Below are 24,418 nucleotides of genomic sequence, written 5' to 3' on the forward strand. Positions count from 1 at the left end.
GTGCAGCCAAAACAGACGAAATCGGAATACTCCATTCCCCATCGGAACTAGCATCCTATACCCTATCCTCCCAATCTCTTTACTCCCATTTTGATCGGGGGCCTCAATATCAGACTCTTCAACTCCGACAACGAGACAACTCGCTGTGTGCGCAGCAGCACTGGATTCTCACACTCAAACACGATCCCGTTATCCCCGTTCCTTATTAGGCAATTGGGATACACACAACCAAATATACACTACTAGTAGACATTATGAATGGTTTGAAAAAGGTTTAGGCGGAGGAGATAAACTTGTTGTGAAAAATACAATGAGTTGCACACCCTTTTATAATTGCTGCAAGTTTATCCTATTGTATTTCGTTTACAGTGCAAACAAAATACACAGGTATCGTATTGACTACCGTATTTCATTTACTTTGTAAACAAAATATGCATAAGTTCAATTCGTTAACACTGTAAACAAAATGTGACATGTTACGTATTTTTGTAAAAATACTACAAATTATAGAAATCGATAATTAATATATTTAATTTATTTATATAAATAAAAAATCCGAGTACATGACCATCCAATCATGTATTATATTATTATTACATCAATAAAAAATAATTAATTTTTAAATTTAATAATTAAAAAATCATTTAAATATATAAATCTAATTAAATAATTATATAAAAAATTATACTATCAATATACTAAAATTAAATTATTTAATTATATTTAAATATAAAGACTATAGGTATGGGATATTAAGACGTAATTAAAGACATTATATCTAAAAATACTAAATTAGTATATTTTTTATTTTTTTTAAAAAATAAAATTATTAATAAAAAACATAACTTATTTTTAAATTTTTAAATTTTTTTATTAAATTTTTATAATTATATTTTTTTCTAAATTTTTTATATAAAAAAAATTATATATTAAATTTTTATAATTTATTCTACTTTATTATTAAACAAAATACAAAAACATGTTTCTGTTTTTTAGTGTTAATGTGTTATCTTATCATGTTTTTTAGTGTTAATGTATTATCTTATCATGTTATCAAAACTAAATGTTTCACATGAAGCTCAAACTAATTTTTAAGAATATAAAGTAAAATATGAAACTCATAAGAAAAGTAGATATCCCAAAGTAACTTAGAGTGATATTATTGGGGATTAAAAAAAACCTTAAAATATAAAATTTGAATAAATTTAAGCATGCCCTTATAAACATAAGATATATATGTCTTAAGATAATACTTTCATATTACGCATATACAAAATATAATTACCAATTAACCACCACACATAAAAATTCATAATTGTTATTTAATAAAAAATATCATTATACTACTGTAACACAAATTTAATTACTAATCATTCGATTATTCTAGTGGTTAATTATTTAGTTAAAAAATGTACAAAACAACATGTTTAAATATACACATTCATAATAACTAATTTAGTAATTAATTTTTAACGTACATTAAGCATAACGTTTTTTGTTTAGATATACACATTCTTCCCTACTCTTTTATAATTAACATATCAAGTATTTAAATAGATAAAAGTCCACAAATGCATAATAATCTAATAACTTCCTTCAAATTCAAGCCAAGTAGAAAAATATCACCAAGTTTCAAGTGACCATAATTTAACCTTCCTAAACAAGATATAACTAAATATTTCGTTACACAACTACACTTAACAACCAAGTGGATTACAAGCACAAAAAAGAATTCTAACAATGTACTAAAAAAATAAAAAAAAATAAAAAAAAAAACAAGAGAAAGAGAGAGAGAAATCTATGTATATTCTATCTTTGGAGGCATAGTAGAGAGACCACAAAGCATAAAGCATCAGTAGTTCCAGTTAGCTACCTAAAACTATGAAAATAACCTGAGAAAGTTGTTTGCATAAGCCATTGGCTTCACATCAGGGTGTGGCTGAAAATTCAACAAAATCCAAAAACACAAGAATCTCAGCATCAGGTTACTTGCATTTAAAGCTTGAAGCTTTAAAAATAAATTCCATAGACCGGGAAATTTTATTTGATGAAATATACAAAATTGGAACATTGTAGAGAAGACTAAGATTACAAAAGATACTAACCACTGCTGAGAATGTAACAATGTTAGGCTTCAAAGCAGGTGCTTCAAACTTAATAAAGGCACCTTTGTTACCCATCTGCAGCATACAATGAGCAATCGATGCGATTAGATTTTAACCTCGGAAACGTGACAATTCATTTGAGTAAAGTTCCATGAAATTTAGTACGAAAAAAGCGGTGTTTAAACAGAAGTACGAGGGTTTCATTACCTGGTCACAGTAATTTGGAGCAGAGAAAACAGTTATGAGTTTACCATCATGATCAATCTCGTAGCCCTCATCCTTTACTTCATGAGATCGTACAACTAAATCTGTGAAGTGGTGGTGTTAGAAGTCAAGAATTAAAGAACAAGTAGAACAACAAATCAATGAACACATACCTAAGTTATTATCTTGCAAAAACCTTTTTGTGACATCCGCACCGAAAGAGAGACCTACGCCCCTCTTGCTTGGACCTCTTCCAGGGATTGGTTGCGGATCACTCCAAAGCAATTCACACATCAGTCCTACCCACGCCAAAGATAGGAAAATAAGACTACCATGCTATCGCGGAAGAATACATTCTTTTATGCCTTTAGTATGTAATGTTATTATGTTAGGAGGAAATGGAAAGGGGAAAAAGGATGCATCAAAACCTTCTTCTGGAGGCTCACAGAATCGGTCAATTGCTCGGATATCAGACAGTTTGACCCCATCCACACTAAATAGACCTCCATGAACTATGAAAATTTTCTCATTTATCAAATGAGCCAAGGGTAAACAGCAAAATACTTCTGAAAACAGTTCCACGAATGTTTCATTCAACTTTGAGCGCACCTCGCCTTCAAAACCATATATCTTGTTCATGTTCTTACTCTCATGATTTCCTCTAGCTAGATACATGCCTGAAATTTACATGAAAATACTATAAGTAGCGATTCACAGGAAAAATATAAATATAGATGAAGCTGATTGGGGAGTACACTAGGATTCGTTCCAATCCAATCACATAGACAAAAGTATATAACTTAATTGAAACTACACTACTGAACACTATAATTTGTGAGGTTCAATATCAAAATGAAGCATAATGGGATTGAAGTGAACATCGAATATCATCAGAAACTTTCTTCAATTCTAACAATTCCTGACGAGCATAAAAATTTATAACGTGCCAAGAAAATATAGCAAAGCTTTCAGACTAATTAAGATCTGAGGATCACCTGAAGGACACATGCACAGCCATTGAGCTCAAAAATATTCAAGAGATCATAGTACTGCAGGATTCGCGAAAGATAAATGAAAATAATTAAGAAAGAAAACAAAGTTAAAAACAAATACGATAGGCAAGCAACTAGGGTCATTTGGATCAAAATATTATTACATTTAACTGTGCTTGAGAGAATGTACAGAAGTTATTACATTAGCAACATTTGAGAAATATCAAATTAGAAAAAATAACACAAACTAATATTTCATCATTAATCATGAATGGCATTACTGTAACAGCAAAAATACACAATCCACATCATTGACGAAACTTAACTTTCTTTTCAAGTTAATCATTCTCTAAGTACATAAATTCTTTTCTGGAGTCCTACTCTTTGTCTGCACAAAGATGTGGTACACAAGTATCCATATCTGCTCAACACACTTTCTATTTTTGAATTATTGCTAACAAAACTTTAAACATCCATACCTGGCCATGCACATCACCACAAACAGTAAAATGTTTGCCATCGGGAACATTTATATCAACAAGAGAAGGCAAAGCTTTCAACATTTCTCTGGTTTGCAATACAATCTGGAATGCATAACTAATACATGAACCATGACAAAACCAGCAAAGTTAGTAAGTGATAACACTTAAAGAAATTCAAAGTTATTAATGAACTCCTATGCTCAAGTACCGTTTGTGTAAGCACTTTTGATCCTTGAAATCATCCATCATTTTCTTCACAAAATCCAAAGTAACAACATCCCCGTCTATTCTTGCTCCTGAATATTGTGGCTCCACATCTAGCATCAAAACAAACTCCAATTTTTTCATACCCACGAATGAATAACTGCTACAGCTATAGAATAGATGAGGATGCCATAGTTAACATAGTACCTATAGAATGGAAATCTATGGAGTCAGCTATTGGACGTCTTTGATGCTCTGGCACAGCAATTGCTTCTTCAAATTTAAGTTTCATAACAGCTTTTTCACACTCCTTCAATTTCTTTGATGCATCAGTGTCATTTGGGCACATTTTCTTGACCTATTTCAATATAAGAAAATCAGATTAAACACATTTGGACATTATATGCTAAATAATATCATAAGTGAGGTAATCAAAGTTGTTATGAAAGGGCAGATCAAATAAATAAGAGAGAATTGCATGACTTTAAAGATCTCACAAACAACACCAAACAAAAAGAAATATTATTATTTTAGAAACATGAAAAATGAAAGCAATGAGTACCAACCTATATGTATTCAGCAATGTAGCAAAACCACAGTTTTATATTTAAATGAGCCATGACCTGCAACCTTTTTAAGAAAACAGACATTTATAATTGCATATAATTACCTGCTGAAAATCTTTTAGAGCCTCCTTGAATTTTCCCATAGCAAGATGAGCTGCACCTCGCCTATAATACCCCTATAATAAGTAACCATAATCAGCACACAGAAGTTTTGGTAGATAACTAATGCAAGCAAACGTAAAGTTCTAGGAAGTGAAGCACCTTTGAGTATTTAGGATCAACTTCAATAGCCTTTGTAGCATCTTGTATGGCACTACCGTATTCCTCAAGCCGAAGATGTGCAAAGGCACGATTAGCGTAGTAAACCGCATTTTTATCGTTTAGTTCAATAGCTTGCGTATATAGTTCAATAGCTTGAGTAAATTTGTGAGCTGAAAAGCAAAAACATTGGATGATCAGTCTTTGAAATAAATAAAACAAAATATAAAGAAAAGGTGGAAAGCACCATGTACCAGCTCCTTTGCAGTATAACATCATATGCAACAATTAATGAAAAAGGAAAAGATGACAACATTAATTCTGTTCCATACACTTCCGATATTTGCTATTCAATAAACTACCGAATACTAATATACTACGGATAAAATTGAGCAAACTCAATTATTCAGCTGAAGAAAGTAAATGGATCATATTGTCGAAAAGTAGAATAAGCATTAATCACCATTGAATGCTTCATTCGCAGAGCGCTTGAATTCTTCAGCTTTCGAAATGTTAGAATTGTCAGCTTCCATATTGAGAGAACCTTTGTTGCATACACTGAATAACTTCAAAATATAACTACATCCATCTTTCCAATTCTCACTTTATAATGCTTGACCTGTTAGAATAAAACAGAGAACTCAGAAAGGGTAAAACTTCAACTACTAATCCGGAAAAAAAAAAAAAGGTCTTTACAAGTGAAGGAGCTATATCAGAAATTCGTGATTCGGAAACCTCTAGTTTAGACTAACAGGTAGAAATCACCACAATGGAAGGTCGTAGTAGAAGCAGCCATGCAATAACAACAATATATGATAGCAGAAATTGCAATTTAGCCCCCCCCCCCCCCCCCTTTCTCTGTTCTTTTTCCTTTTTCCCCTTTCTAAAAAAATATATAAAAAAAAACTTTCTTTTTCCAATCAAATAATTAGATAGAATAATAGAGCCAATTCAAAAGACAAAGAAGCTCTAACGTCAGCGTCCTCCCAAATCATCTTTGTCTCCTACTTCCACTGAAAGCATTCAAAAAACTTAATATAATATCACTATCAGAAGCAGGATGATCACAATGATTCTGTTTTCCTATTTCAAACACTAACAAGTCTTCCTTTTTTCCCAGAATGAATGATCAGAACAAACAACACTCAGAAAAAGACAAAACAGGGACCAACCAAAACAGACAACTAAAAAACATTATAATGTTAAAAAATCAATTTTTTGAATATGGGGTATATGCATATGCAGAATGAACATAAGTAATGAACACGAACGCTGAAAAAACAAATTTTATTTTTCCAGCAATAATATGTAGCATTACTATAAAGTAAGGAACCAACGGGTGAAGAACACATGCAAAGAATACTGAAATAGAACACGTGAAAAACATGGTTATTGAAATCAGTGATAGAAACCGGTACCTTTGAAATGGAAGCTCGGTGAAGAAGTGAAGCAGCGAAAGAGAGAAAGAGAATGAGAAAGAAAAGGTGTTACCGGCGTCTGCTCTTGAGGGCTCCTGAAGCTGAAAATACAAGGCGATTTATGGGCTTATTGGGCCTGATATTGAGCCTAGCCCAATTTCTCAAATGAGGCCACTATTTTATTTCTCTCATCCAACCATGAATAACTAGGCCCAAAAATATTTAGAAAAAAAAAACCGAAGAATGAGCTCTAAGTATGCCATCTTGATATTCACTTGGTCACTTTATTTATTATTTCTAAACTTTTAACTTGTTTCTTAATGGTTTAATTTTTTTATCGGTCCGATAGTTTTACTAAATTTATAATTAGGTATTTATATTTTTTATTTTTTAATTAAGTTTTTACACTATTTTTAATTTTGTAATTAGATTCTTTCTAGTTAAAAATTGTTAGAGTTAATTAAATATTTTTTCGTAAATTAAAAGTATCCATAATTAAGAACCTAATTAGATCTTTTGACTATATATTTTTTAGGATAAATATTCTGTTAATTTTAATATTTTTTACATAACAAAGTCCCAATTACAAAATTAAAAAGTAGAAATCAATTATATATATATATATATATATATATATATATATATATATATATATATATATATAGGTTTAATTACTCTGTTGGTCCCTATAGTTTCGTGAAATTTTTAATTAGGTCCCTATATTTTTTTTCTTTTTAATTGAGTCCATATACTAAATTTTTTTTTCAATTAAGTCCTTTTTAGTAGTAATTGACTTAATTTTATAGGGACCTAACTAAAAAAAAATTGGTATAGGGACTTAAATAAAAGGAAAAAAAGTTTAGGAACCCAATTAAAAAAAAACTTTGGTGCAAGGACTCAATTAAAAGGAAAAAAAGTATAGGGACCTAATTGAAAATTTCGCGAAACTATAAGAACTAACAGAGTAATTAAACCATATATATATATATATATATATATATATATATATATATATATATATATATATAAACTTAATTAAAAATTTAATAAAACTATAGAAACTAACAGAAAAATTAAATTATTTTTATCTAACATCTAAAGTCTTGTTTTATACCATCACATTTAAATTTAGTATGCTTAACATACATTTTTTTAAATAACATAAACAAATAACACACTTTTTATATACATACATAATACCACTAAAGATGTTAACAAAGAAGAATGTTTTTGTAGGGTATTGTTATGATATAAATATAAAAAAGTTATTCTCATGTAAAATTGCAAAAGACCTATTTTAAAAAGTTAATTTGTGCGTCTGTGTGCAATATTGCAATTAATTTATTAGTTTATGAAGTAATTGTCCAATAATATATATTGATAAATGATAAGTAGCTTAATTTCTCATAAGAATGAAGATACAATTTTAAAACTCAAAAAGAAAAAAAAGATACAAATTTAAATCTCTATTAAAAGAAGATAGTATACTTATGTCTATCTTAATTTAACTTTTCAAAATGCATAGAAGATATATAGGAGATTGAATAAACAATTATCTTATTGACCCTAGACATGGGAAATAGATTGGATAAAAATAAATAGTGACAAAATAAATTTAAATTAGTTAGATTATGATACCAAAACAAAGATGATAGTTCCCTATTCCTTTTTGTAGCTAGATTATGACTTTGGAATGTGTAAAAGGAAGTGACATCAACATGAATAGGACTTTATGTTGATAAGAGCATAAATTTAAATCACACAAAAACAAAAGCAATGTCAATGGAGAAGGAACAAGAAGTCAATTTTGTGGCCCAATTCAAAGAATCATCTTTAATTTTGAGATTGAAATAAAGAATGAACAATAATTCCCTCACCCTCCTTTTTCTTTCAATTCTTATCTTTTCGAATGGTGATGAGTACACACCTCACCCATTCCAGAGTAATATACAGGGAATTGATAAATTGTCAATTTTTTAAGAAAGGAAACTTCTTCACAATTTAACCATTTTTTTAAATAGAGTTTATTTTTAATGTATTAAAATATTTTACATAATTATATAATTACATTCGTTTTTTTAGATGATTATTTACATTATTAATATAAAAGATAATTAAATATTACGTAATTAGATATGCGTATAAAATTATTTTACACTGACGATATATTAAAATTAATTTTGTTTTAATAATATCCTTCTTATAGTTTACATCAAAAAATAAATATTCATCATTTAGTTTCTAGAATAACTTGACATTTAGTCTCATTAAATAAGGTGTTGGATTTAACTAATTTAAGATTCAGAGATAGTAAAAATATACATCAGCCCTTAAAACAGAATTCATACACACAATTCTTAGGATAGATTAATTAATATAATTATGATGCTAAAACAGATAACTATGTCAAAGATTAAGGTGTATGTTTAAAAAAATAAATATAGATACAAATATATAGTTTCGTGACTATAATGATAAATGATTTAGCTTGAATTTCATATTATTAATGGTATAAAACCTTTATATATAAATACCTTCCTATACTTCACTATATCACTAAATTTGTTTGATCACATCATCAAACTTAAATACATGTATTCACTTTTATGAAAAGAATTTAGACAAAAAGTATTAATGTATTATATCAGCGATATTAATCAATTTTTTACATTTATAATTTAAAAGGTCACTTAAATACCTGATTTAATACAGTTCATTAAAACTAAATTCATAATTTAATTTATATATATACTATCATTATAACAACGGATAATTATTATAAATTTAATTTTAATATATTATTAGTATAAAATTATTTTGCACATATATTTAATTATATAATGTCATATTAGCAAAAATAACTACATTTTACATTGTCCGTATAAATAATCATAACAAAAAATGATTATGATTGCACGACTGTATTAATACATCAAAATTAAACTATAATTATTTAATCGTAGATTATTATTATGTTATTGTCATATATATTAAGTTTAACTTTATTAAAAATAACCACTTTTCATTGCTATTATTTAAAAGATTTAATTACTTTGGTTATATATGTTTATAATTTGACTAAATTTACAATTATATTTTTATATATTCTTTTAATTGAGTTCTTCTATTATTTTTAATTTTATAATTAGATCTTATTTAATGTAAAAAATACTAAAATTAACAAAATATTTTTTTACAAATTAAAGATATCTATAATTAAAATCTAACTAAATTTTTTACCACATATTTTTTAGAATACTAAAAAAAATATTTTATTAATTTAAATATTTTTAATACAAAAACAACTTAATTATAAAATAAAAAATAATATAAATATTCAACTAAAATATATATATATTTAATAAAACTACAAAACTCAATAAAATTATTAAATTTATTAAAAAATCATCCAAAATGATATATTTAAGTGTATTCAATGTAAAAAAAATGTCAAAAGGAAAATTTTGTTGAAGAAGATAAGCTTCAATTGATTAAAAAAAAAACATAAAAAATGATAATTTTTTTAAATATACAAACTATAAAATAACTCAACTTGCATTAAAGTTAGGGTTATACATGGATAGGATATAACCTATAATTTTATTCAATCTGTACCGCACTTATTAAGATTGGATCAAAATATGATATTTGCATTTTTTTTATATTAGATCGGATATCGAGATTCGGGTATATTCGCATAATTTAAAAAAAAACTGTTTTAAAATTTTGTTTGACTGTTTTTACAAAAAAATATTTAAAAAATTTATTTTTCACCTATTTAAACCTATTTAATCCTAAAATATAATCAATATAAAATTTCTTGAACAACAAATAATAATAATAATAATAATAATAATAATAATACAAGATCTAAATTTAATTATTCTAAGTTGAAGTATAACATAAAAAATTAAAAACAATATATCATAAAATTCAGGATAATTTTCTTAAATAAATTAATAAGTAGGAAAGAATTTACTCAATTACACATTTTTAAATACCAAGACGCAAATGCATTTTTCATAATTCTGTAAAAATCGCTGTTGATAGTAGCCAATTAGGGGAGAATGCAAATCGCTGTTGGTAGCCGCAGTTTACGTATATAGCAGAACCATGAGGCCGACTTACTTGTTATTAATACATATGCAAATTAAAATACAAATAGATATCTTTCAGCAAATAATTTATTTTAATTTTAATTACAAACTCACTTATTTTTTTATAATTATATAATATCTATTAATATTATTTTTCAATAAATACTTGTAGTATATAATAGTATAATAGATATAAATTAATTAATAAATTATTAAAATTAAAAAATAATAGTTATTTTAATATAAAAACAAAATAAAAATATTTATGATAGAGTAAAATTAATAAAATACTTATTATTTTTGTTTTATATTGTTTTAGAATAGTTAGATATTTTTTAAAATATTAGTAAAAACATGTATTCTAAATTTTAATTTTAAATTTTTGACTATGTTTTGTTTTTTATTTACATAGGACCGGGTTAATTGGTTCAACTAGTGATTCACTGGTTGAACCAATAATCCAGTGACCCAATAACTTGATTGGTGGTTCGATCACTGATTCAGTTAACCTGATTGGTGGTTCGATCACTGATTCAGTTCTGACAATTATGCTCCACGTAAACTGTTACTGTCTCCCGCAATTTACATTCAACACCCAATACACATAAACTGCCGCTACTGCCTTGATGACTAAATCTCGTTCCATAGAAATAGCTGCTGTCTACAATGATTAATATACTTAAACCGCAGCTGTCAATAGTGATTTACATTTTTTCCTAATCTGCTTTTATAATATTAATTTATATAGAATTATGAAAAAATGCATATGTATCTTAGTATTTAAAATATGTAATTAAATAATTTTTTTTTCTACTTAATTTATTTAAAAAATTATCTTAAAATTTATAAAATAACATACTAAAATTTATATTATATTAAAATTTATATTTTTTAAACTATATTATTTATATAAAATATACAGATCAAATAATATCCGTAAAATTCGAATTCAATGAAGATACACAGATATTAATTATCCCTTCTATTCCATGTGCAGCCCTAATTAAAGTTATTCTATCTCTAATTATTTAAAGAAAGAAAAAAATAGAGTCTGAAACTGAAAAACTACGCATTACGCAACACACAAACAACAAAAAAAACTAAAAGAGATTCTTTCTCTATTCTCTCTCCTTTCTTCTCCAACAAACAACCACCACCGCCGAGAATAAAGCTCGAATCTTTCTCGCTCCAAAATCCTCATTTCAATTCCCAACTCTCACTTCAATCACCTCCAGCTCCCGCGCTCTCTATCTACATTCTCAATTCCATGGAAACCAAGAAGCTTCAGCGCCGTTTCTCACTCGGCAGACAATCCTCCATGGCGCCGGACCGCTCCTCCGGAGGCGGCGGCGATGACTTCTGCTCCGAGGCAGTTGACGAATCCGTGCGGCTGATGTACCTTGCCAACGAAGGTGACTTGGAAGGGATTAAGGAGCTGTTAGATTTCGGCAGTGACGTGAACTTCAGGGACATTGACGGCCGCACCGCCCTCCACGTCGCCGCCTGCCAGCGCCGCACCGACGTCGTTGACTTGTTGCTACAAAATGGCGCTGAGGTTGACCCCAGGGACCGCTGGGGCAGCACGGTAATTTCACCCTATCATGCATGTTGTTCCTGTACTCATTAAGAGTATTTGTCTTGTAGTAGTATTTAGTTCATTTTCTGGAATGTGCATGAAAAAATAGTTTCTTTTTTTTTTATAAAAAAAATAAATACATTTTGTCCATCAAGGAAATGTTTCTATTTTCAGTAAATATTGTGAATTGTTGATTAAAAAAAGGTTGTACTTCAGCAGTTCAGCTGAGTTTATAAAATCTGAAACTTTCTAGTTTACATTGTAATCATTTTTCTTTTTAGCTATGCTAAGTGTACACCATAAACTAGTCACTCTTGTATAGAATACTTGTTGGAATACAAAATATACATTAACAACATTTGTATTATTTATACACAAATTCAAAGTAGCATTTGGCGGCTGATTTTTGGGGTACAGATAGTAGTTTTTATTTATTTTTTATATATAAAGTGATCTTTAGATCATGACGTTAATGTTAATGTTAAGTGTTAACTGGCAAACAAAATAGTTTTATATATGCTCTGTTGGATTTAATATTTAGTGTTGCAAACTGGGCTATTTTCTGCTGAATTTTTATGTGCAAAGTGGTGTGTGATCTAATGCTAACTTTCTGGTTTGTTTCTCAGCCTTTAGCTGATGCAATGTACTATAAAAATCATGATGTTGTAAAGCTTTTGGAGAAACATGGTGCAAAACCCCCGGTATGTTTTTTGATTCAGTTCCTATATAAGTATATATAGTTCCCATTGGAGCTATTACAGAAACTCATATATCTTTCTACTACTCACTTTTGATAGGTTGCTCCTATGCATGTCCAAAATGCTCGTGAAGTCCCCGAATATGAGATTGATCCTAAAGAACTCGATTTTACAAATAGTGTTGGGATAACCAAGGTAATGGAACTATTTATAGCTTCAATATCACTCTTATTGTTTTTTCCATTTTACATTTTATCTTGACTATGTTATCATTTTAGGGAACTTTCCGTATTGCATTGTGGCGTGGAATTAAGGTTGCTGTCAAAACTCTTGAGGAGGAAGTGTTCACTGATGATGATAAAGTGTGGGTTGGTCTAATCAATCTTTTATTTATTCATGTCAATTGAATTATCAAGTTATGTATTTTCATAGTTGTTAATGCTCTTGACTGTCTCCCAGGAAGGCATTTCACGATGAGCTTGCGTTACTTCAGAAAGTTCGGCATCCAAATGTAGTTCAGTTTTTAGGTGCTGTAACACAAAGCACCCCGATGATAATTGTCACGGAATATTTGCCACAGGTTAGCCTTTATCCTTCACTGGCTATCACAAAAGCTTTGAATAAATCCTATGGGTTGGTTCCCCATACTAAATCATAGTTAGGAGAATATTGTTCAAATAATTAAATATGAGCTCATATGTTTGTTGAGGATATTTCCAATATTGCTTCTGGAAATCCATCATTAGATAGGAGCTCATGTATTTCCAGCAATCATTTCCTTGAGCACATCAATATATGGTTCATCTAGAAGCCATAAATAGTTTGCGTAAAGGAAGTTATGTATCAATGGCAAATGCCACTTTATATGTACTCATTTCTTGATATCTGCCCCTCCCTGCATTAGGCTTTTTACAGAAGTTTTGTTTCTTTATATTTGTGATTCCACTTCATCTTTGCAAAGTTTTGGAAATAAGGGAATGCATATAGATGTGAAATAGTAGCTGTGAATACGTAAGTGATTAACTAAGCTTTCCATCTCTCAATTGCATTCCCTAACAATTTGGAATGGATTATTATCTTCCCAGGGAGATCTTCGCACTTACTTGAAGCGGAAAGGTGCATTAAAACCAGGAACAGCTGTAAAATTTGCACTTGATATAGCTAGGTCAGTCAACAGCATCTTCTCTTGTGTAGTTAACTATTTATTCTTTGTATTGGTTTGCTATTTTTGTGTTTTGAACAATTGAATGTCAGATAAAAGGGGAAAAAGAAAATCTCTCGAGTAAAAAAATTGCAATTTGATGCTTGTAATAAATGAAATATTTGCAGGGGAATGAATTATTTGCATGAACATAAACCAGAAGCCATTATACACCGAGATCTTGAACCTCCGTAAGTTTCCTGCCATCCATCAGCTGATCTTATTATTCTTTCAACATGGGCATGAACTACCACGAATTATCTTATTAATTCTTGAATGATTGCAACTGTTTAAAGTTCCTCCATTGTACATGAGTAAGGTAACAGAAATATTCTTCGGGATGATTCTGGGCATCTGAAAGTTGCTGACTTTGGAGTCAGCAAGTTGCTGAAATTTGCAAAAACAGTCAAAGAAGACAAACCAGTGACAAGCCAGGATACGTCATGTATGCTTTCTTCATTTGTGGGGTCTCTTGTAATATTCATAGTTTATCATGAGGGTTGTCATATGCACTCTGCAATGTTATTGTTGCATACCCTTCAAAACTGGAAATTGCTGTTACACTTCATTTTGGTTCTGTTAGTGTTTGGTCTGATTTTTGTAGTTCATATTATTGAAGTGATTCAACTGTGTAACAGGGCGCTATGTTGCTCCAGAGGTTTACAAGAATGAGGAATATGACACTAAAGTAGATGTGTTTTCATTTGCTCTAATACTACAGGAGGTAAATTTCCTCTATTTTTCTTTTTTGGTTTCTTCTTCCCCATGCTCAGGTGGACCATTCATGTCAAGCACTAAAGAAGTGCAATTCCGAAATAGAATATATGAAGTGCTCACACCATTGAGTCGTCATTTGTGGAGATGCTTAACAAATTGTTGACTGAATACGCATTGGTTTTTTGTTACTTTAGATGATTGAAGGTTATCCACCATTTTATGCAAAGTCAGAAAATGAAGTTCCTAAAGCATATGTTGAAAATGAACGTCCGCCATTTAAAGCTTCACCCCAGCTTTATGCTTATGGACTTAGGCAGTGAGTAACGCTAAATACATGTTATTGGCTGCAGATTTCAATGCTGAGTTTCATAATACCTCATAAGTAAGATTCTAAAAGAAGTTTCATGTTTCCTGAAAATTTTATTGTTCCATAGGTTAATAGAGGAATGTTGGGATGAAAAACCTTACAGAAGACCAACATTTAGCCAAATAATTGGGAGATTAGAAGACATCAACTACCATCATGATCAAAAGAAGCGTTGGAAGGTATATCTCATTCATCTGAAAGAATTTTCAATTTTCAAGACCAGTTTCCACCTCCATTTTTTTCCTCCTCATGCTGTAAGTTATCTTAATTATTATATGCATCAGAATGTGATTCATTTTTCCTCGGGCATGATACACAGGTTCAGACTCCTACATGCATTCAGCGTCTGGAGGCCCTGTTTAGAGGATATCGCACAAGCCCGAATAGCCGATCATCTCGCTCTACGCCAAGATAATTAACTGCAAGAATTTTGATTTTACACTTTGAATCTGGTTTACAATACGTATACACTACATGCATCCATATATAGCTTTTTGTATATACTTCATACTTGTACTCCTAGTTTTAAATTTGACATTTTGGCTTCATGCTTGGGCCAGTTGGCAGCTTTTATACCGACCCTTTTGTCAATTCTGGTTACATTTATAGTTAAGCATGAGTTTTGACATGTTACATGGATCTGCATAAATTAAAGTGTTTGTGGATATGGTGATTGTTTCTTGCACAATTGAAGCAAAAACAAGTTTCTTTGTAGTTTGTAGTAATATAGTCAAGTTTCTTCTTCTGCAATGATGATGTTGCTCCAAATGAATGTGGTTATAGACACAAACCTTGTGAATAAATATCCTTAATGATGTTGATGGATACATCTATATGGTTGCTGAGCCATTTGTGGTAGCTGGTGTGAGTGCCTCTTTTTTCATTTGACCTTTTATGAATACAAACAAACTTGATGAGTGACACCTGCAATTTTTTTTTTATTATTTATTTTAATCGTTACATACCTTGCCGACCAAATTTTTATCTTCTTGTTTACTGGTAAATGTTTTTTTCCCCTTCTTTTTCTTCACAAATTCAGTTGTATATTCTTTCTAGTATGGATTCAAGATTTCTTTTAAAGACTTCCTGTCATCTTATATATCTTTGAATATGGTTAATGAATTTTACATTCTTTTTTGTCATATGACAATAATTTTCCTTTTCAAATAAAATTACCTTTATACTTATACATATTCATTTTTCCCAAAATAAGATGAATTTCAGACATAAGTTGTGTTATGTATACATATTCATTGTGAATATATACCAAATTGATGAAGCATGTAATGACATTGAATATATGTCCTTCATTCTCATCAGTGTTGCTGAGCATCTTCAATGAGATGAGAGGCTACTACAGTTTTATACTTGTGATTCTGCAGTACTGAATTTTCAACACATAACGATTTTGCAAATCACAATAGTAGAATGATATGACACTAGCTTCCTCCAATTAATGAGAAAAAAAATGTTAAGGTGGTTGGGGGGGACCATATATATTATTACCTTTCATTACTTTTCAGTTGTCAAGATCATAGGAATTCAACTAACGTATAACATAGTGAGTGAAAATAACAGTGTTTCAACTTGTTTCCTTTTCACCATTGCTCATGTTCTCTCAGACATTACTACCTGAAAAATCACTGACTAGACCAATAGTAATAATATGTGCAAGTTTATTACTATCATTTTCATTTTTCACTATTCATTATTAACATACCAAACTTATTGCATGCAAATATTCATACTTCTTTTCATAGAATGTTGCATTTATAAAGATAAACAGAAGTTTCTGACGTGTCATATTGCCATGTGAAATGTTGACACACACACACATATATATGAAGACAATTAAGTGATATATGGTGTTGAGAATGTGGGAAAGATAGGAAAGAAAAGAAAAAAAGAAAAGGGAAGCTTGTGTGTAGGACCATTATAGCTAAATAGCATTTTCCTATTTGGGTGCCATTCCCATTTGGATTATGCTGAATAATTGAACATGCACTGCTACTCTTTTCCACCCTTTCAATTTACACCTTTTCTTGGATTGGATTGGATAAGCACCCTTCTAGTCTTTTACTATTATATATTACTTGAGATTTCCAACATGTAACATGCTTCCCTTTGTTCTTTTTTTTTTTTTAAAGAAAAAATATTGATCAATTTATTATTTATTGCTGTCAATCTTCTTAGTCGGTGGAAAGTAAACTATAATTCACCTAGAGGTTTGAGGTTCAACATCAACTATATTAAAACTACAGAAAAAAATTTATGTATAGGAAATTCTTAAAAAGAAAAAATAAAAGAGAAAACAAACTTAAAGAGATCGTGTTGAATATCTACACAAAACTACTCCATGTACTAGTTAATATATATTTATATATAAATTTACTTTTTAATTAAATAATCAATCATCAAAATAAGTAAAATCTATCTTAGTAAAATAATTAAATTTATAATAAATGAATAACCTAATTTATTTGTAATAGCATATAGCATAATATTTTTTTTATAAAATATCAAATAATTTTTTTTATATACAATGATTGATTAATAACCAATAATTTTTAGTGTATGCCTAATATTGACATCTAAATCACATTAATTTCATGAGTATGCTTCGTCATATCCTATAGACTACAGTTAGTATAGGTCTCTATATAAATTTATGTTATACGAAAATTTTAAAATGTACCGGTATACTGGTGTTTTAGTAATTTTTAATCGTTGATTTTAATTATAAAAAATATATAATATATATAATTAAAATTAACTGTCAAAATTTATGAAATACCAGTGTACCGATATATTTAAAAGCTTTCCTATCTTATATGACATATAATCTAATACGTTCAATCGTGCATATATTGTAATTGCATCCTCTTGAGACTGTTACTCCAAACATGTAAAATTGACAAAAGTTACAAGAGACAAAAGCATGATCTTACCATGATATGAAAAAAAAAAATGTGCTGCAAACCCAAAAATAATGAAATATCTCATTTATTAAATTTCCAAGATAACATATTAAAAAAAAAAAACAAAAGGACATGCGGCCAAGCTAAAGATATGAAGTCTAATTAACAATAAGAATTAGACAAAGACTAATTATAAGCTTATTACTGTTTTCTAATAGTAAGTATAAGCTAATCTAACGGACAGAAAGAAATTAAAATATCATAGTCAAAAAGTGGGAACTATTACTCATATCCATCAATCATATCATGTCTTCCAAATAAAATCAACAATATAACAGCCTGTTATTAATATGCAAACATATTCATAGTCATAGTCATCAAGTACAAACACTTATTCTAACCATTCAGAGAGTTGTTAAAAACAAAGTAACAAACCAAACCCAGTATTCTAGCATAGCATCTTTGACCTCTCTACCAATCTTCAGCCTATAGAAGCCATAAAAAAAAAATAAAAAATTCATGATTATAATTTATAATCAGTGTATCAGTTAAGCTGCATATAATTGTCTAGCTGGGGATTTAAAATAAATAAATACTAATCTAAGTATTAGCTCATGTGATTATTATCAATTTCATGTAACTCCACCTCTTGAGCACAAAAAATTATAACTTCCATCACTATTCCTAATTTCTTATATTCAAATAGTTTCCGTATAATGTTGTGTTAATCCCATGCAATGGCTCTACAAGACAAATATGAGTACATAAAATATTTCTTTTATGCTAAAATCAACCTTGATCAGTAGCCATTGAGAGCATTATTGGGACAAGTACAAAATAAATCCTCCTTGCATCATGGCAATTACAGAATGATATTTTCACATTCCAAATCAATGCTTTTTCAGTTTCAAAATCGTACAATTCAGCAAAAACAACTCAATAACCAAGATAACTGTATCACTAATCATTAGATAACTGTTTTTTCCATTCATGAAACTGCAAACTTAATCAAACAGTTATCCTAGTATTAATTATATTCAAATCCACCTTTCTTCGGGTATATCTTTTGAATTTTGAATCCTTTCTACATATTCTGCACCAAATCTTGAAAATTTGTCAATCCCAAAATTTAAGATAGATTAGGTGCTCACATTTTATGTGTAGGTGAGCTACTAATCCTTGATGAGCTGATGATATTCTGGGTATTAACTCTAGCAATCTCACATATGTAACACTAAAGATTGAATGAATTATTGTCTACTGCATTACTGAAAAGATTTTTGTCAATCCAAAGACTCAGATTATGAATTGATCCTCCAATAATAATAAGTACTATGTCTCTGATGAATTAGTGATGCCCATTTTCCTAAAACAATCAAAGACAATAATTGGATTTACCTTATAATAAGAGATACTATCTAGAAGTCTCTTAGATATGAAAGCCACAAATGTAGAAAAAATCTAAATAATTAAAATACATAGTAACTAGCCGCCATATGTGAAGTGAGTTAGTAGAAGTTAGAATTCTAGGAGTAACTATAGCCAACCAGCTTTCATAATTATACATATCTACCTTATCCATTATTGTATCATAGTATCATGTTGGAGCATCTCCACCTCATATTTTCATCACTCTTTGCATAAATTCCAACACACACAGAGTTTGAAAAGTTCTAAAGGTATGGGATAATTTAATTTGCTTTTGTCCTTAGCTTTTTTCTTTCCATAAATTCCATTCATGTGAATCTTAGATGCCAAGTTGCTACTGTATGTACATCCTAGATATATAGAACTTCAGAGATAAACTCCAAATCCATCTGCTTCCAAACAAGCATAAAAATGGTACCTCATCAGATATATTAATTGTTCATTATCAAATATCAACAAAAAAAAATATAAAAAAAAAACAGTTATAATTATAAGTTGCTAATCCACTAACAACCCTCTCTTCTGCATATTGCCCCAAACATATTTGAAATTCTTTTCTATCACAAGAATAATTTCAGTAAATTGATCCAATAATATTTGATGAGTCATGATGGGGGGGTCTAGTTTCTGTTTACCTTGTGCTTCAGTTGTTTTTGAGCTTCAATTAATGGTTGTGGGGGACCTTGATGAGAGAGGGTTCTTGAACTGTAGGTCCTGTTTCACCAACTATCAAAGCTTGTAAATGCTCACCTCCTCCTACTTTCCCCTCTTCAAACCATCTCCAATCTAACTCCAATAACCATTGATTTTAATCTCAAATCTTATCCCAGGTTGTTGAAGTTTCAATGAGTAAGTGAAACCATTAATCAGTACTATTACAGTTCACCAAGTTCTTCCAGAAAAAATCATTGCTTTGTTTAGTGTTTGACAAAAAGTAAAGCTGCAAATCCATTTCTTTACTACCAACTATATCCATCATACACTTACTGAAATAAGTTCATTGAATTTAGACTGGAACAGTACATATTATATAAAATGAAGAATGATTATCATATCAGAAAGTAAGCTAAGCAAATCAACAAACAGTTGATAAGCATAATTTAGAATAGAAAATGAAAACAGTTCCAAAGCTGAAAAAAAAAGTATGAGGAATATAGAATATTGTTAGCATAGGCACATACCTGATGAGAGGTTGGTTTTGGAATGTTTTCAATGGTTAGCTAGAAAGACAGATACTACTTTGGATTATGGAAGTGCATAAGATAAGAGATAAGAAGAGCTGAAAAAAAATTAAAGATGAAGAAAAGAATACACAACACAAACACCACAATGATCAAAAGACAAAGTACCCTCCAAGTGTGAGATTAGAGCATAAAGCATTACACCACAATAAAAATTTATATGCTTTTTATAATAAATATATATATATATATATAATATATTAAATAATTTAAAAGTCTTTTACTAATAACTTTAACAAGTACTTTTAAAATTATTGTAAGTAAAAATCTGCGGTTAATTTTTTTGTATATTAAAAAAATCTTGGTATAATATTTAATCATTAGATTTTATGGTGTTTTTTAAAATGGTAGAAAAAGTACAATACGCTCTCCTAGTATTGACAATATGTTCCCTTTGTATTGTATATTTTTAAATTATACCAATATATAAAAAAAATTCAAAATCTGTTAGATGTTTTAGTAGTAAATTTAAGACGCAATATAAAAATTTTGGTAGAAACCCATGTACAGTCGACTTAAAGTTGATAGTCGTTCTTGATAACTGATAGCCGTTATCAACTTCACATAAAGTCGACTACACCTGAATTTTTACTAAAAATTTTAGTTATTTTATATAAAATCAATAAAAAATTAATTTTTTTATAGAATAATCTATGTAGCTTGACAGATTGTAAATATGAATTAAAGTATTAAACTAATAATTTTAATTTACATCAAAATATTTTTTAACTTGTATTAAAATTAACTCAAAATTTTCCCAATACGACACGGACACCATTATCATTAGTGGGTAGGTCCCACATTCTTGTCGTTTTCTTTGACCGCATGCTTTTCTTCTTTTTTTTTTTTTTCAGTCACTGTTTTGTATCATGGTCCATGATGGCATGATGCCATAAGATATAGTGCTACTACATCTTAATTTAATTACTTATATTAATATTAATTAAATATACTAGACTAGACAACACTAGATAGCAGAGATTTGAAGTTGGATGTTACAATTTTTTTAATTATAATAATATATGATGAGAGAAAGTATCAAGATTTTTTTTTTGTGCTATTAAGTGATATATGCATTAAAAATTTATCGTGGCTCTTATAAATGAATGTTCACGAACGATGATCGTGTGGTGGGGGTTACGTTACCCTTTTTCATTTTATTATTAATAATAAAAAGGTTTAATTTAGTTTGATTGATGATACAGCCTTGCACATATTCTAATAATACTGTGTTGGTATTTGGAGTTATTTAATTTCTTCAGTTAAGATTAAGTTAGTTTAATCTTCAATATTTAGTAAGTTAGTATTTAGAGTTATTTAATTTTTTGAATTAAGACTAAGTTAGTTTAATCTTTAATATTTAACAAGAAAATAAATAAAAAACCATAAAAAAAAGAAAATTTTGATAAAAAAAATATTTTATTATTTTAATATTCGTTATAAATAATTTATACACTTAAATTTTAACTCTTATTTTTATTTATAGTCATTTATATCTTTAATAAATAATTAGAACTAAATTTAATTAACAGTCTAAATTGATCATTTAAAATTTTCACTATAAATATCTATTCTATTATATTTTTTAAATACTTATAGATTATTTCATACTACTCTTTATATTTATACATTTTCATTCTTCTAAAATATTTTATGACCTTTTAAAGTTTTCTAAAACTTTTTAGAATATTTCGAGATCTTTTAAGACATTTTAAAACGTTCTAGAACTATATAGAGTATTATCAAACATTTTAAAAAATTATATAAATACTGTTAAATTTAACTTTTTAAAATTTACTATGATATTAAATTCAAAGCTGATTATTCTATCATCATAATTCGAAAACAGGCCAATTTTACGATATTTTTTATTTGGTGTCTAATTTTTATTTTTATAATATTTTTAAATATTAAATTTTTTTTATATTTTTAAATTTAAAATTATTTATTTATTTTTTTAATAATTGAACAATAACTTTTAGACATCATAATAGACATCTAAAAAATAACTGACACTTTAAATGTTTATAAAAATAGTAATTTATTAATTACTTAACAAAATTATTTAAATTTTGAAATATAAGATCAACGACTATCAATTATTATTTTTTATAAAATTAAATAATTACCACGTTATAAACATATAAAATAATATAATTTAAACATTAAAAATTTAGGTATAGATATAAATTTATTAATAAAATGAAATAGAAGAACATAAATTTCAGATTTTTTATTATTTGTCAAAACATGCAGTCAATCGACCAACTTAATATATAATAGTGGATTTTTTTAATTTAGTAAAATAGTAAAGTGAAAGAATAATTACATTAATTTTGTAATTTTTATAAAATGTATATATTATTTTATTAATTTTTTATTATAGAATATTTTAGTCTGACTTTTTGGTATGTACGAGAAGTAAAAGATCCATACCAACGTAAATCATTCCCAAGGTAGCGTTTGGTGGAGAGACAGAGACAGAAAGACTGAGACTGAGAGACAGAGACTAAGAAACAGGGATTGAAACAAATCTCAGTATTCTGTTTGGTGCAAAATGAGAGACAGGAATTGAAATAAGAATGAAACTCTAATTTAATTTGCACAAAGGGTAAAATTGGAATTAATTAATTGAAATGAAAGTATTTTAGGTATAAAATGTTATTAAAGTTTCAGTCTCCACCTCTAAAAATTTCAGTCCCCTGTGTCCCTATTTTTTGGAGGTACTGAAATACTGAAATTTTGGAGACAGAGACAGAAATTTTAGTACCAGTCTCTGAACTAACAAACACAATACTGAGTTTCAGTCTCTCAGTCTCTGTCTCAGTACCTGAAAACAAACGCTACCCAAGTAACGTTTTAAGGTATTATACCCAAATCAATTCCATTTCAATTTTTTAATTTAAATACATTATGTAATTTCTTTTTTTAGTGCAATTTTCATAGGGAGCAATAGCGCAACAAGTTAAGTTACTTTAATGAGAAGCTCAAAAAGTCAGAAGGATGAGGTGCAAGTAACTGTGTAGTATTCCCATTTTCTCACTGACTTGGGTGCCTTAAATATTCTCATACTCTCATCACATTCACGCGTTTTACACGCGCTTTACTTCATGAATCATGACTTTCATTTTTCCAATCTTAGTCATAAAAATAAAATAATTAACATTAAGGCACCACCACACTTGAAATTGAGAATTTTAAATTACAAAATAGTTTACAACCAAAAGTAATACTTTAACATTTATAATATTTTAATACATTTTAAACATAAAAAAAATTATTTTACAATTAAAATATATCTAAACCTAAATTAATTTTAAATAACTAATTATTTTAAAATATATGTATAAATGATCGTTATTAAAATAACACTAGTTTTCAAGTGCTGTCAAACACATCAAATAGTAAATCTATTATTTATGTGTTGATATAAAAGTTAAAGTTTTAACTAATTTAGATAAATTGAACGATTACTCAACTCATTTGTTTAAGTAAATGTCAGATTTTAAATTTCATCTTATATATATAATAATTTATTGATTAATAATAAATTTTAAATAAAAATTAGATTTATGATAAATTAATTTTTGACTTATTCTAAAAAAAAAGGTACAGTATCAAAGAAAAAAGGTGTTCACATAGCCTCTTCTTTTTCTGAACTTGGAACATTCTTTGGTCCCTTTCAAGTTCAACATATTTTACGGATCGGAAAAAGAAATTGCTATATTATAAAGTGTCATGTTAAAAGAAGTTGCATATTAACATGTACTATTTCGTGCTAACGAATTATAGCTCAAATGTCATAAATTTTTTATATTCATTTAAAAAATTACGGATTTAAATCTTCCTATGCTATTCCGTTATAAACAGATTAATTATTGAACAAATAAATTTAGTTAGACATGTGAAGAAGCAGAAACAGAAATTAAAGAGGAGAAAACTGAAG

At 28.4% G+C, this 24,418-nt stretch overlaps 1 protein-coding gene, 1 long non-coding RNA gene and 1 pseudogene across 3 annotated transcripts; 1 reads left to right on the forward strand and 2 right to left on the reverse strand.

The window, feature by feature from the left end:
- Nucleotides 1-1,572: 1,572 nt before the first annotated feature.
- On the reverse strand, nucleotides 1,573-6,300 carry LOC130941418 (serine/threonine-protein phosphatase 5-like; annotated as a pseudogene).
- Nucleotides 6,301-11,404: 5,104 nt separating this feature from the next.
- On the forward strand, nucleotides 11,405-15,689 carry LOC130941494 (integrin-linked protein kinase 1). Its single transcript, XM_057870024.1, has 12 exons — nucleotides 11,405-11,911; nucleotides 12,529-12,603; nucleotides 12,700-12,795; nucleotides 12,879-12,964; nucleotides 13,060-13,180; nucleotides 13,686-13,765; nucleotides 13,930-13,992; nucleotides 14,128-14,246; nucleotides 14,440-14,525; nucleotides 14,713-14,834; nucleotides 14,953-15,064; nucleotides 15,205-15,689. Exons 1-12 carry the CDS (start codon nucleotides 11,594-11,596, stop codon nucleotides 15,298-15,300), a joined length of 1,374 nt encoding a protein of 457 aa, XP_057726007.1. The 5' UTR covers nucleotides 11,405-11,593; the 3' UTR covers nucleotides 15,301-15,689.
- A 2,607-nt stretch (nucleotides 15,690-18,296) lies between these two features.
- Nucleotides 18,297-20,614, reverse strand: LOC130941602 (uncharacterized). Of its 2 annotated transcripts, none has more exons than XR_009070657.1 (3): nucleotides 20,413-20,614; nucleotides 19,867-20,017; nucleotides 18,297-19,620 (listed from the first exon to the last, which is right to left on the reverse strand). It is a non-coding gene; the product is annotated as an uncharacterized LOC130941602 (long non-coding RNA). The 2 variants fall into 2 exon arrangements; XR_009070656.1 differs by having other exon boundaries at nucleotides 19,867-20,051; nucleotides 20,413-20,609.
- Between the last annotated feature and the right edge of the window lie 3,804 nt (nucleotides 20,615-24,418).

This window comes from Arachis stenosperma, chromosome 7 (genome assembly GCF_014773155.1).
Source record: "Arachis stenosperma cultivar V10309 chromosome 7, arast.V10309.gnm1.PFL2, whole genome shotgun sequence".
Taxonomy (NCBI): Eukaryota; Viridiplantae; Streptophyta; class Magnoliopsida; order Fabales; family Fabaceae; genus Arachis; species Arachis stenosperma.

Excerpts from the sequence above, each read along its gene's own strand:
- LOC130941494 (XM_057870024.1), top strand. The coding sequence starts at position 11,594 with ATGGAAACCAAGAAGCTTCAGCGCCGTTTCTCACTCGGCAGACAATCC. Across the intron at positions 13,766-13,929 it reads TTTGCACTTGATATAGCTAG|GGGAATGAATTATTTGCATG; the intron begins GTCAGTCAACAG and ends AAATATTTGCAG. Across the intron at positions 15,065-15,204 it reads ATCAAAAGAAGCGTTGGAAG|GTTCAGACTCCTACATGCAT; the intron begins GTATATCTCATT and ends CATGATACACAG.